Source organism: Mya arenaria, chromosome 2 (assembly GCF_026914265.1).
Source record: "Mya arenaria isolate MELC-2E11 chromosome 2, ASM2691426v1".
Taxonomy (NCBI): Eukaryota; Metazoa; Mollusca; class Bivalvia; order Myida; family Myidae; genus Mya; species Mya arenaria.
This window is the reverse complement of record NC_069123.1, coordinates 37395207-37409190: the sequence shown is the minus strand read 5'-3', so window position 1 is coordinate 37409190 and position 13984 is coordinate 37395207. Positions and strand designations below refer to the sequence as shown.

Sequence of the window (13984 nt, the reverse complement as noted above, 5' to 3'; positions counted from 1 at the left end):
GATACGAATTACTTGCTAGACTTTAGGACACTTTTACTACTTCTCCACTCAACAGTTCATTTGAAATGAAAATGAACAGTGGTGTGAACAGTAGAAAAGCTAATAAGCTTACAAAGTTATAATTGATTTATTGTGCAAAAATGTTTCAATAGCATTATAGAATTAATTACCACAGTGAACAATACTACTCCCTTTATAGTTTTGTTATGTCAACACTTATTACACTAGTTATATATCAGAAATATACAGTAGAAGCCCGTTTGCTTGATATACCAGGGACTGTCCAAAATACATTGAGCCTCGCAAATATCAAGCCAAGCAGAATTGTTTACATAGAATAAAAATGAAACGGTCCTTTATATCAAGTTTGAGCCAACGAGGAAATTGAGCCAAGTGAATTTGAGCCAACAGGTTTGGACTGTATAATGACATTATTTCATGCCTGTAATTTAATTCAGTTGATATCATAATTAATGATATAACTAAAGATTTTTACAATTTCAGGGTGGAAGGATGGAAAACCAGACCGTAGATGTGAACAAGGCCAACGCTGATGCTCAGGTAGGGGTTAAACCTTTCTAACAAGGGATAAGGAAAGTAAATGAAGATCCTAATTCACTTGCTTTGATTTTAAAAACATATTAAGGTGGTCCTTACAGCATGTTAAATAGTATGATAGACTGTTTTTCTATGGCCCTATTTATAATATTTCTCACAGATTCTTTATCAGGCTGTGGTAAAGCATTGCAAACATAGAAATGCTTGTTTGACGCCAAGCATATATATAAATATACTAAGATACCTGATAGTCAGTATTTTATGCTACATGTACATTTTTTACCTCACCTGTATTGGCAAGAAAAAAATGAGGAATTGTGATAGTCTTTGTGTTGCCATGAGTACCGGGCAAAAGATTTTACCATGAAAATATTTCAAAAAATGTTTAAGATGTTTATGTCTTTAATTATAGTTAAATTATGCCATTTTTTTACCAAAAAAGAAGAAAAACCTTAATTTTGACCACAACGCAAAATTATTCAAGATCATTAAATATAACTTGGTACACATGTCAGGGCTCAGCTGACCAGGCAACTCAAATGACTAAGGTGCCTAGATCGCCACGCCTTTCCTATTTTCAAACATCAAGCGAAGTCAGATTCGCCGTAATTTACCATTATCAAAAAGCAAAATTATCAAAAAGCAAAATGCCCGGGGATTCAGAGCTGCAAGCCATGTAATGAATGTTTGTTTATTATATTGAAGTATATAACCGCATGTCAAGAGTAATTAATGTCTGAGGTGACAAGTGATTATCAATCTGGTCTTGACCAGTAACTTTTTCAATTAACAGCAGACAAACTCAATGAAGTCGATAACTCCGCCCATTATTTAAATTAATGGATACCTTATTAACCTATATTGTGCCCCATTATCCTACATAAAGACTGTGAGTGTTAAATCCCATTGTTGAACAATTCCGACAGGCTTTGCATCAAGCTGGTGAGAAGCGCTGGGGAACGGATGAGTCCTCGTTCAATGCCATATTTGCGTCACAGAGCTTTGAGCAGTTGCGCGCAGTGTTTGACGCGTACACTCGGGTCGCAGGACGTGATATAGAACAGGCTGTGAAAAGTGAAATGTCTGGAAATCTTGAGATTGGAATAAGGGCCATAAGTAAGTGAGAGATCTATGTGATTACTATTCTCAAAGGACACAGAACATGATTTCTATTTTAGAAAGAAACAGAACACAGTTGTTAGTTTAAAAGGACAAAGAACATGACTTTAATTTAAAAGAAAACAGAACACAACTGTTATTTTAAGAAGAAACAGAACATAATGATAATTTATTCTGAACTCTACTTCGTTCTTGAATCTGTTTCGTTCATTGAAATATGTTTTACATGAATATAATATTGAATTAGTAATAAGTTGTTCTTTTGGGCATAACACTTATTAATAAAGGCTATTGTTCTTTAAAAATTGATTTTTGTGTGTTATATACAATATTAATGATCTGTGCATGTTTTTGTCCAGGAATCTACTTGTCTTTGAACGATTATAATAATGTTATGGTTGTATTTTTTTTTTGCAGTTAAATGTGTAAGGAACAAGCCAGGCTACTTTGCTGAAAAGCTGTATAGATCTATGAAGGTATGGAATAGGTTTCATATATAGGACTATTGGCGCAAATATTTGAGCCTTAAATAGGAAGGAAATGTCACTCTTGTACTCAGAAGTAAATTGAACTAATTGTATAAAGTTTTTATAGCTCTTTTTGCGTAACTCAATGGCCTAATTTTTGGGTTTTACTCTATGCATAACTCATATAACACAGTCTTGCCAAAAATCAAATGATACGAAACATGATTACCGTAAATGACTGGGTATAAGACGATATGGGGTATTAGACGCAGGGAAAAAAACTGTGAAAAATCCGAGAAAAAAACTTTTAATCTATGTTTTTGGTTAAAAGACGCATAGAAAAAATGTCAAAATCGTCCGGCATTTTCAGCAACCATGTTTGTTGACAGTGACAAAAAATTTTTTTTCGTGAAAATGGCGATGGTTATCTTTAAAACCATACAACCATACTGTCGAGAATGAAGTTATGTTATGCAAAAAATATTTTGACAGTGCCCAACTTTGCTTTTTTATATGTAAGTTTGATTATTGTTTAATTCAATTTATTATTCGAAATAATATTGAATACCGTAATTCACAAGAGTTCGGACACCATAAATTAATTATCATTTTTACATTTTATTTACATGTTTGTTTAACCTGCCTTTTTTCTTCATGTTTGCTTTTTACCACTTATTAATTTATCCGTAGTAATCAATGGTCATAAACTTATTTATTACGCCTATAAGTGTAAATCCTTCATGAAGTTAATTAAAACACCATTTTATACATGCACTGAACTGAATAAACACATTCTATCGGCTTCAGATCAAAGAGTCACACTGTGTGACGTCACATAACTTACAGTTATACCCACGAGGATCTCGTGGAGAGCATGGACATTGCTATGCAGGATTAATGTATAACTGTACGATTATTGCTTCATATAGTCTATAAGTGTGGTACAAGTTTGAAAGCTTATTGGCAGATCGTTTTACAAACATGCCATGTCGATGTTTTCTTAATCCCTTGATTGCCCTTGTTGTTTGTTTAATCCTCAAATAAATATATCACACTTCCTTTTCAACAGGCAATAAATCGTTTAGGATGGGTAGTAACTAATTAAATTGTCACAGTGGTGTATACGGTTAGGTAATCTAGCCAGGCATTGTAAAGATAAAAATCAATAATCTTCGTCTGTGAAACTTGGTAACTATGAAAGTTATGATTGATGTCCTTTGGGTGTCGGAAAATTAGGTACGCAAAATAAATTATTTTGGGGAATAATTATGGGTGTCCAAATATTTAGAGTGTCTGAACTCTTAGGTGAATTACGGTAACTTTAATCGAAAAATATTTTTGTTGAAATTATAAACGTCTTACGATATACTGTATCCCGATCATCAACTGCCGTTTTAACCCGTATATACTCGATCAATATGACGCGAGTAACATCCCTTTCTACATAAATCTAAACAAACTCTCGGCTTGAAATTGACCTCAGAAAAAAAGTTCAAAAAATTGTTACTGGGTATTATACGCAGGCATTTTTTTGCATCAAAATCTGAGGAAAAAAAGTGCGTCTAATACCCAGTCATTTACGGTATCATATACCTCCTCTTCCTACGTAAATGATGCTATCCAGTTGGTTAAGAGCTGTGAGATGATCAAGGTGTATACTGTATACACCCAAGGCAATATCTGGTACCCCAAATGGAGAACATCTAAAATATCTAGCAAAAAACAACAAGAATTGTTCCTTACCATCAAAGAGAGACTACCGCATTACTCCTCAACTTGTTTGATAGCAGTGAGAAATATTGCTATCAGATGTTTCAAAAATTTGAAATTCTAAGGATAAAGGTCAGAGAACAAAGTTTGTGACTACTTCTTCATTTATCCTACTAAAAGAAGGCAAATTACATTTCTAGAAAATAATTTGAAGTTACATTTTAGGTTACATACAACGAATACTACGATTGATGGTTAATTATTTGCCAATTGTTGGGCTGTCTTGTATCTCGGGTTGTGAGTGAGGTATAATTGTTACAAGAATGTCTTTATACGTCAGATTTCACAAAATATCTTGATAAATGTTAAATGTTGCATTCACTTGGAGTTTTTAGCTTGTCTGTTTTTTTCAAAGACAAAAAATCCGGGTATTGTGAATGCATTCATTTGGTATCTTTGGATTAATTGGCAAAGTGCAAAAGATAACTCTAAAACTGTAATATATATTGCTTTGTACACATATATCAAAAGGCAATATGTACACACATGTAAAGTATGGCCCATAATTTATGTTTTATAAATCTGGCCAATTGCTGGACTGAACAAAGCCCACAACAGATAAGCTTTTGTCGCAGCAATCTTGTTTGGTAAGATGTTACCAATGAGTAATAGCAGAAAAGTGTATCTGCACAGAGCCGGACATTGTGCTGATGAATGTTGGTACCTGCTTGAGGTGCCCTTGTTTACCTTTAACCTATTCTATTCAGGGTGCGGGCACAGATGACCGAACTTTGATTCGCGTAATTGTCACCCGGGCTGAGGTGGACATGGTCCAGATCAAACAAGAGTTCCAGAAGATGTACGGACAGACACTGGATCAGTTCATCAGGGTATGTGGTGCCTGGTCAGGACTCATAGTTTTGGCTAAGGCCATCTTTAAAAATATAGTTTGCAGTGACTGTTTTCAGCCTCATGTAAGGGGAACTATTTTTAGCTTGTCTAATTTTTTTCAAAGAAAAATTGTCTACACACTTTCATAGCCTTGGTGTCGCGTCTGTGGGCAATTTTTTTTACATTGGCAGTAATTCAAAAACAAGATTTTTGAATGAAACTTGGTACACCTGTTGCCAGGGATTATACACACATGTATATAAAGGCCAATTGTTCTGACTGTAATAAATGTTGAGTTGTGCTCCTTTTTCGATTAAAAAACACGGACGAGAGTTGATGTTCGCGCCAGGGCGCTCATGATGGGAGTTCGATTTTCTCTTTTTAGTATTAAGTTACCATGTTATCTTAGAAAAAGATTCCTCACCTTCCAATACAAAATGTTAAGTTGGTTTTCTTCAAACAAAATATTCTTTAACGATGGCGTGATTGCCCAATTTTAGATTTTTTTCTCATAGTTCATGGGTTACTGGCTTAATTTAATTTTAAGCATGTCATCTTTAGTTTTTTAAAGTTGATTTTTTTTCTATTCTGTTAATGTTTTTCTATATTTAATTTGCTTTTTGTTACTACACTAGATATGCAAACTAATTTAATTGCAGTCAGCTTTTTTAAATGCGACAGTAATTATATCTTCTTTATTAAACACTTTCATTTTTGCAGGCTTTTTTTTGCAAGTTTTTATTGTGTTTGACATATTTTAACCTTATTTCAATCTGTTTGAAATAACAACAGTTACTTTTCTCATTCAGGCATTTTCAATAGTTCTGTATCAGTAAATTTGCTTCTTCATTTGTAAAAATGAATGCACAACTTTACTTTAATAGCCTTCTTTCTGAAACTGTTGACTAATTTAAGCGCACATGCAAGAATATGTTGCTTTTCAAGTTCTAGAATTTAGTTTCTTGAATATAGTGTACATTTAGGTTATTTTCAACTTTTTAACTTATTTCTTTGTTAACTAGTAGGGGCAATATTCAATTCATATTCTTATTCAAATCTCGATCATGGCCAAATCACTTATAATACCACAGTTTTATATCCAAAATATATGTATTGAAAAAGAATGTTGCCAGCTTAAAATCTGTGAGTGAATCCCTTTAAAATCACTTGATAAAATAGAAGGATTTGGTGCAAGATAGGTATTTTTTATATTTATCCTTGGTTAAAGCTGCACTCTCACAGATTTACCATTTTTACAACTTCTTTATTTTTTGTCGGGGAAAGAGCAAATTTTTGCGTAAACTGGCCTAAACCGTTGATAAGGGTTTAAGAAAAATGCTTAAAACATCAATTTTTGAACTTAAATATATAAATCTGCGATCTAATTTTTTGTCAGCAGTCTTATTTAACTGGTTCCCATAGATTTTCGCAAAAAATGGCTCGTTCCAAGACAAAAAATAAAAAAAGTTGTCAAAACGTACAATCTGTGAGAGTGCAGTTTTAAATAAATCATTTTAAAACAAATGGATAAGATACAAGTTTGTTTCATGCATGAACTCTCTGTTGTACCCTTATTAAAATTAGACACAAGTAATAACTATACTTCTTTAAAAAAGCCTAACGGTCTGTTATGGGACTGCACTGTTTGGGACAGTGACGTATTATTTTTATTTCTCTGATAAATTTTTACAAACCACTGGAAAGCATATGATAGAGATTGTTAGTTTAGGGGTGTTAAAATTCTGGATTAATACTGAAATCAGAATTGTAAGCTATTAACTGCAGACTATTGTATAGATGTTAAGAGTTTTTTGCTCTGACGTTTTGAATCGAAACAGTATGAAGTACCTTGAAATGAATATAAATGACTTGAAACAAATTCGAAATGAGTCTAAAGATCTTTCATCTGGCTGTGTGCATGAATCCTCATACTCAAAAACCTCTGGCTATTTTTATAGATTGACAGTTAAGCACCAGTCATTTGTAACCATGGACCCCCCCCCCCCCTCCCCCACCCGCAGTGCCAGGAAAATGTGGTGGTTTTGTCTTCGCTTTAAATATAGTGGGAAATGGGCCATAACTAGGGTCCCTGGGGTGCGGGGGCATTTTGCGGGGATTTTACCATCTGTTCGTCCCCACAGAGCAGGGATTTTAGCCAGGGTTGGCTGGACCTAAAGTCAAAGTTCCCGCTATTGCCCGGACCTAGGGGGCCGTGGTTACAATTGACTGGTGCATTATCACCTGTTAGAAACGTGTTAGTTGTAACTTCTTAAATCTGTGTGAAAGTCACAGATTGCATCAAGCTGACTTTACTGTCATCAACTTTGTTTTAAAACAAAGTTTTCAAATGCCTACATTGCATACAACTTGTAAGTGACACACCACTAAAATTTAGCTACAAAGTTTAACAAGTTGATTTGAAATGACATGTGCCTGGCTCATCTATTAGGACATATACGGTATATTGAAAATTGCCCGTATCATTGCTCCTGCAATATTGATGTCTCCCTTGTTTTCAGAGTGATACGTCGGGTGATTACCGGCGCATCATGCTCGGAATGATCGGCGCGGGATGCTAGACTCGTCCCCCTTTCTACTGTACGTTCAACTTGTAGCTTGTCTGTTATATACATGTCCTGAGGTTTCTTTTTCTTTCCTGTAGAACCTTCGCTGTATTATCAATAACTCCCTATAAAGGGTGTTTGTATATATTTTAGTTTTAGTTAATATTCTTACTGTTTTTGATATTATTATTTGTTTTTTTTGTTGAATGTTTGGATTATAACTTTTGCTTCAAATTTTGTAATTATTATTTTCAACTTCTAAAAGCCAAATAAATGCTTTTTAGAAGCTTTTTATAAGACTTATTTTATTATTAGAGCTAGAATTTGCGATGTTTACAAAAAAGGGAAACAATTTCTTTTTGCCCTGCAAAAGCTAGTCATTGCAACCTTCATTATTAAGTGAATGTTGTTTTGTTGGTTTCACTTTCACATGATCTACTAACATTTTTATAAGCATTTAATAGGTGATAATTAGTTTTTAATTCTGATCTTCTGAAAGATTAAGTTCGGGCAGGCAGGGTACATCCCATCGCAGACTTCATTGTACAGGAGACCAAAAATAAATGCTAACTTCTAGTGTTGAGCACAAAATTTCTCTCATAATACTGTCCAGCGCTCATGCATGAACTTCTAAAAATTCCACATCACAAAACCAATGTGTGAATTACAGTCGAAACCTGTTTGCTCAAACTCCGAGACTCAAACTCCGAGGGATTGGCGAAAATACTTCCTGCCTCGGAAAATTCGACCCAAGTAGTAATATTTAAGTTCAGTATAAAGAAATCAGTCCCTTACATCTATTTCGAGCCAACGAGGAATTCGAGCCAAGCGATTTCGAGCTAACAGATTTCGACTGTAATTGAAATTGGCTCTTGTTTTCATCAGAGGCTATCAAAATGATTTAATGTGAATCCTTCATGTGATCTCCTTGGCAAAGGCATGAGAATTAACACTGAATGTTATATGTTTATTTGCAGCTGGATAGAGCCTTCCATATTTATCTGTTAAATTTTTGCTAGAACTGTTGTCAATTGACTTGAAATTTGTTTTAAGACCATGTTTTACTTAAAATGTCTACTTATAAGGTTTTCAAAACTAAGTATACAGAAATTAATATAATCTTGATGTTAACAAAGCAGCAACACTTTGAAGTGTTTTGTTTGTAAATTCAAGAAAGAGCCATTTTTCATTGATAATTATTGATGTTTGCTTGGTCAGCTCTCTCATGTTTAATTGACAGCAGTTCTATAAGACATTGACGTGTTGAGTGATGTGATTTGCCCTCAGATTTCTCCTGATCTAATGGGCCAAGGTGCCAAAAAAAAAATGAAGTGCTTCTCTTTGACCCCCTTGACCTCAAAAAGGGGCCTAAAGCACAGCCCAAAGCATTTATCAAAATGGTTTTAGCCAGATCAATCACATCCCTGATGTTGTACTTACAAACAGTACTTATGTTTATAACAATTGTTACTTCTATCTTACTTAGTGTTGGTGGGAATGTCTCTGTTCTATTTAATGCACGTGCGTGAACCTGTTTTATAAGCCACTTATGTTTATAACAATGTTGGACTTTGGTGGTCAAATCTGGCCTATATGGCCATTCCTTTGGTGGAGACATGAGTGTTAACTCTAATTTTCATTATGGACGAGGGTTTTCTTCTTGTTTGTTACTCTCTTTGGGTTCATCTTATCAGTTTAAAAGTTTAAGATAAATTTTGATAAAATTATACCAAATATTTTACCATAAAAGAATATATAAAATAAGTTTTTCGATATGGGTTAGTAACATAAATAATATAAAATTTAGATTATGAAACACCTTTTATGAAAAAAATAAATTATATACAATTTTCTTCAAAATCATGTATAATTTAGGATTTTTTAATAACTTCTAAAAGTTCAAAGGCTATACATAACTTGCATGTGCGTCTGTTATTCTGTTGCATGAGGTAAGAATTGTATTTAAATTTATGGCAGTTGCTTTGAAGTTTAACCTGTTGCTTAATGGATAGGGAGCACTCTTGTTTAGAAAAAGGGCTTAAACCTCTAGATTTGTTTCCCTTTATTTCCCTAATACCGGTACATTTTTAATCTTTTCTGGAAGTTTGTCTTAAATATTTTACCTAAGGCCATATGGATTCAATATTTTGTTCAACAGATTTTGGTAAAAATAAATGTGTGGGGCGAGCATTATGAAATAAAATCCTTTTTGTTTAAAGAATTCAGACTTCCGTAGCAACATCATTTTTTCCTACAGTATTTATCATATAGAAAATTAGTCCTGAATAAGTGTAAATTTATTCACTCTTGTGTAAATTAAGCATACCGCTATACTCCATTAATCATTTATTTTATATAACTCTTGCAGTTTCCTTGTATGTCTGAAATATACAAGAAAGTGTTGTTTTTGTCATTCTTCAGATTTTGTGAAAACTAGGGGAGGTCCCTGAAAAAATAAGACAAATTTTTATATTATATTTGAAAAATAAGTGCTGTAAATCCATGTAAAGAAACATCAATTTGGTGTGGACTAAATGACTGAATTGGAATACAATAGCTTACATTTCATATTTATCTAACCATATCTTTGTTATCTTTCAGGGCGATACATCAGGGGATTATCGACGATGTCTTATAGCCCTGGTAACTGGCTCTGGCTACTAGTATTGAAATAGGCAGTGCTCATACCCTTTCCTGCTGGAACTACGTGTAGCCTCAACATCGACTATAACTTCTTACTTGTCTCAATTTTGAATTTAACATGCCGTCATCTTAGCTGCGACTAGGCATGACCAAAACTCTAAAAGCAACCATCACAACTGGAGCTAGCCTCAACTTTAACTGTAACAAATTGTCATTTTACCTGCGTCTAGACCTGACCAAAACTGTAATAGCAACCATCACAACTGGAGCTAGCCTCAACTTTAACTGTAACAAATTGTCATTTTACCTGCGTCTAGACCTGACCAAAACTGTAATAGCAACCACCACAACTGGAGCTAGCCTCAATATAACTGTAACAAATTGTCATTTTACCTGCGTCTAGACCTGACCAAAACTGTAATAGCAACCATCACAACTGGACCTAGCCTCAACTTTAACTGTAACAAATTGTCATTTTACCTGCGTCTAGACCTGACCTAATCTGTAATAGCAACCACCACAGCTGGAACTAGCCACTACCATGAATTGTAACAAGGTGCAACTTCAACTGTAACTAGCGACCACCAAAACTCGCCTCAATTGTAACAAGTCTCACTTTGAATTGCAACTCCACTGTGACTAGCAACCACCTGTGACAGTTGTATTGAAATTTCTCCCTCAAGTTTAACAAGCCTCTATTTGAACTTGAACAAGCCATAACTCCACTGTAACCAGCCACCACAACATCTGTAGCTCTATTTGAACAAGCCTCAAATTGAACTGTAACTAGCCGCAACTTCACTGTAACCAGCCACCACAACATCTGTAGCTACCCTCCCCATCATGTTGAACAAGCCTTAAAGTGACACTCTTATTCAAAATCAATACATACACATGTATAACAAAAATAAATTTGGACTGATAAACCTTTAACTTCTTACTAAATAATGCACTTATGGAAAATATTAATTACTGATAACAAGATTGTAACCGTGTATTTGATAGCAGAAAGTGCAAAAATATTAAATGGCTGGTGAATGCTTAAAGATTTACTGTGGTCTACTATAGTCTCTTAAGGTAGAAATACCGTGTTTTATGCTCATTTCTTTCAAATTAAATAAGATATCCGTACGATTAATGCATCCCTTTTGGTAGATTAAAACATTTGTATTAATTGTGGTTAATCTTATTGGGGAGTAAGAGTCAGCATCTTTAATTTGAACTGTAACTAGCCGCAACTTCACTGTAACTTGCAGCCGTCTGACCTGGGACTAGAATCTACCTTTTAGTACATATCGTACATTCTTTTCATCTATTTATTAATTGAACGTCGAGTGTGGTTGTATTAGCAATAATCAACAGGAGAACTGCTTTATATTGGTAACTGCTAAGTAGTTACAGCATTTAAATATAGTTCATGGATTTGCATGAGGGTGATTTTATAGTTCTGAAATTGTTTGAAAAAGAAAACTTGATTTTAATACTTGAATTGTGTGGTAATAGAATAGAATTGTAGTGAATTAGTGCATTGTTTGATTTTAGCATTAAAAAATGGATTACTGTGAAATCATATATATTCGTTGGCATGAAATTTCGTGGTTTGCCGAAAAATTACAATTTCATGGGTACTTGAATTCGTGGTTTTATGTTTTTGAAAAATAATATAATCGAAATTGTGATTGTCCTAGATCGACTGCATTGCACGCGCTGGCCCATGATTTCCGTTGTCTACGTCACTTGGTTTATGACACTCGCTAAAGTGGTACGACATGCCAATTAGTGCATATATCCATGTCAATTATCGATTTAATTGGAAATTAAGGTCATAAAAGAAGATGTACCCTGACCCTTAATACAGATAGACGAAGCCATTGAATGCCAATTAAGAATTTTGCAAACTGTGAAAACACCGAGAAGGTCCGTATATTTGAAAAAACAATCCCGAAAGATAGCTGATGTTTACGAATTCAATTACTTTTGAATATCATCTCAGTTCAATATTTATTCACATGTACTGCGGCCTCTGTAACGAATAAACTAGAGTATGTACATAACATGGCAATTGAAACAGGGAATAAAGGGTCAATATTTCGTGGGATCTTGAATTCGTGGATCACCCAACTACGAACATTAATGCCCCACGAACATTAATGATTTCACAGTATATTGTTTGACATTAATTTATTTAAAACTGTTTAAGGAACATGATGGTCAAGTATCATTATTAAGTTTATCTATTTAATCATATTATTTAATTATGTATACATGTATATGTTGACTTGCTTGTTTTATAGATTATATGATGTTATTTTCTCAGACACAATAGTTAAAATATTTTAACTTTTAAGGCTTATTTGTTTTTTCTCAGAGCTTAAGTTACTTTCCATTATAAGTAGTCAGACATGTCGGTGTTGTTTTCTTAAAACTTCTTAAGGCATTTATTTTATCTCTAAAATGTATTTAAGTAAGTGTTTTCAAAGTAAAAGTAAGTATATTCAATAAAAATCAATACTATCAAATGTTAGTACACTGTTTTCTGGAACTGTTATAAAACACCATAACTGCTGAGTAAAACCCACCAAAACACTTTATTCAAAGAGAAGCCCCAGTAAAATGTCACACACTGTATAAATTATCAAGCCGCATCTGGTATGGGCAGTTATAATGCTTTGGCCCACTGACATCTGGTGTTTGTTTTTGTTTTCAACTTTGTAGAGCTTATTCCTATAACCTTATTTTATTGTATTTTTTTGTGTATCAACTTAAAAGTAATGCTCACTAAGGACATATGTATTCTGTTATATACTCCTTCCCTGAAGTTGACTCTTTTCAAAGTTTACAAATTCATTACACTTTATAGTTTTCTGTTCTGCAATAATGTTTTAAATATTTAAAAAAAATCGTTTATTTTTTTATTGCTAATTAAGTTTGATAAAAAAAAGGCATTAAATTTTGGAGAACCAGTATTAAAATAGGTAACCAGGTAGTATGAATTGTTATTTTGAAAATGGTTGTGTTAATTCATTTTTTCCCCCTAATCTGGACCATTTTTCCATACATTTTCTGTGGACATCAAATTCACGTGGCCGATATATGGTCAGTCAAACTTTTTTATAAATAACATTATGAGTGATTATTTTAATCTTTTTTCACAGTGAAATATTGTTTAACATAACCTGTACAATAATATGGTTAAAAAATCTGACACAACTTTTAAAAGTTGTCAAGATTTTGTTGAACAGTGTTGATCATAATTTTGTGTTTTTCATATCAGCAATTGTTGAAGATTTTTTTTCTTCTACTTCTTACTGTTGCTACCTTTGTACTTTTAACAGCAATAGTCCAAGAATTAAAGGGACACATGCCATTCAAGAGTGCTTTTACTGAATGCCTGCATGCCATCTAATACACAAGCTTATTTTTTTTCTTTATTGTTGTTGTATATTCCTTATACTTTATTAATACATACGGCTAATAAAGATTACAAAAACAATGTGTTGGTCTCATGCCTTCCATTTTACACTCAATCTTTGGTTATAGAACAGGGCTGGTATTCAATATTGCTCTTAGTTTTATCTAAGAACGATGTAGCTAATCGGATTACTTGTTATAATTTACTGACCAATAGAGTGAATGAAGTCAAAGATGTATGACCAAAAGATTGACTAAAGTTGAATATTGAATAACACCCCATGGCTTAATTTTGTTATAATTTTAAAATTCAGGAATATTCCTGAATTTGGGATGGAGAGTATTAGTTATCAAACACTTTGACAATTGTTAAAAAGGCTCCGACAATCGCATAAAAAAACAGAATAAAGTACCTTAAAATGAATATAACTGAATTCGGAAACAAATTGAGGTCTTCTTATTTACCCTTTGTATGAATTCCTCATACCCAAACAGATCTCTGTTATTTTCAGGATCAAGTATTATCCCTCTTAGAACAGGGATTTATACAGCAGATCATCATTTATTCAAAAATACACCGAGTCTCACATACTCTTAAATGTGGCTCGATATTCCAGGGAC

The 13984-nt window shown here is 33.5% G+C and overlaps 1 protein-coding gene across 2 annotated transcripts in view; it reads left to right on the top strand.

Annotated features, from left to right (window-relative positions):
* Window positions 1–13445, top strand: part of LOC128203736 (annexin A4-like) — a 36984-nt gene extending 23539 nt beyond the window's left edge. Inside the window, exons 12-17 of one of the 2 annotated variants that reach the window (XM_052905274.1) lie at window positions 505–561; window positions 1485–1674; window positions 2095–2153; window positions 4622–4744; window positions 7265–7343; window positions 9911–13445. In XM_052905274.1, the coding sequence (XP_052761234.1) occupies window positions 505–561; window positions 1485–1674; window positions 2095–2153; window positions 4622–4744; window positions 7265–7324 (489 nt within the window). In that variant the 3' untranslated portion in view covers window positions 7325–7343; window positions 9911–13445. The remainder of the gene's footprint in view (window positions 1–504; window positions 562–1484; window positions 1675–2094; window positions 2154–4621; window positions 4745–7264; window positions 7344–9910) is intronic. The other variant, XM_052905266.1, reaches the window with a different exon arrangement.
* Window positions 13446–13984: the final 539 nt, after the last annotated feature.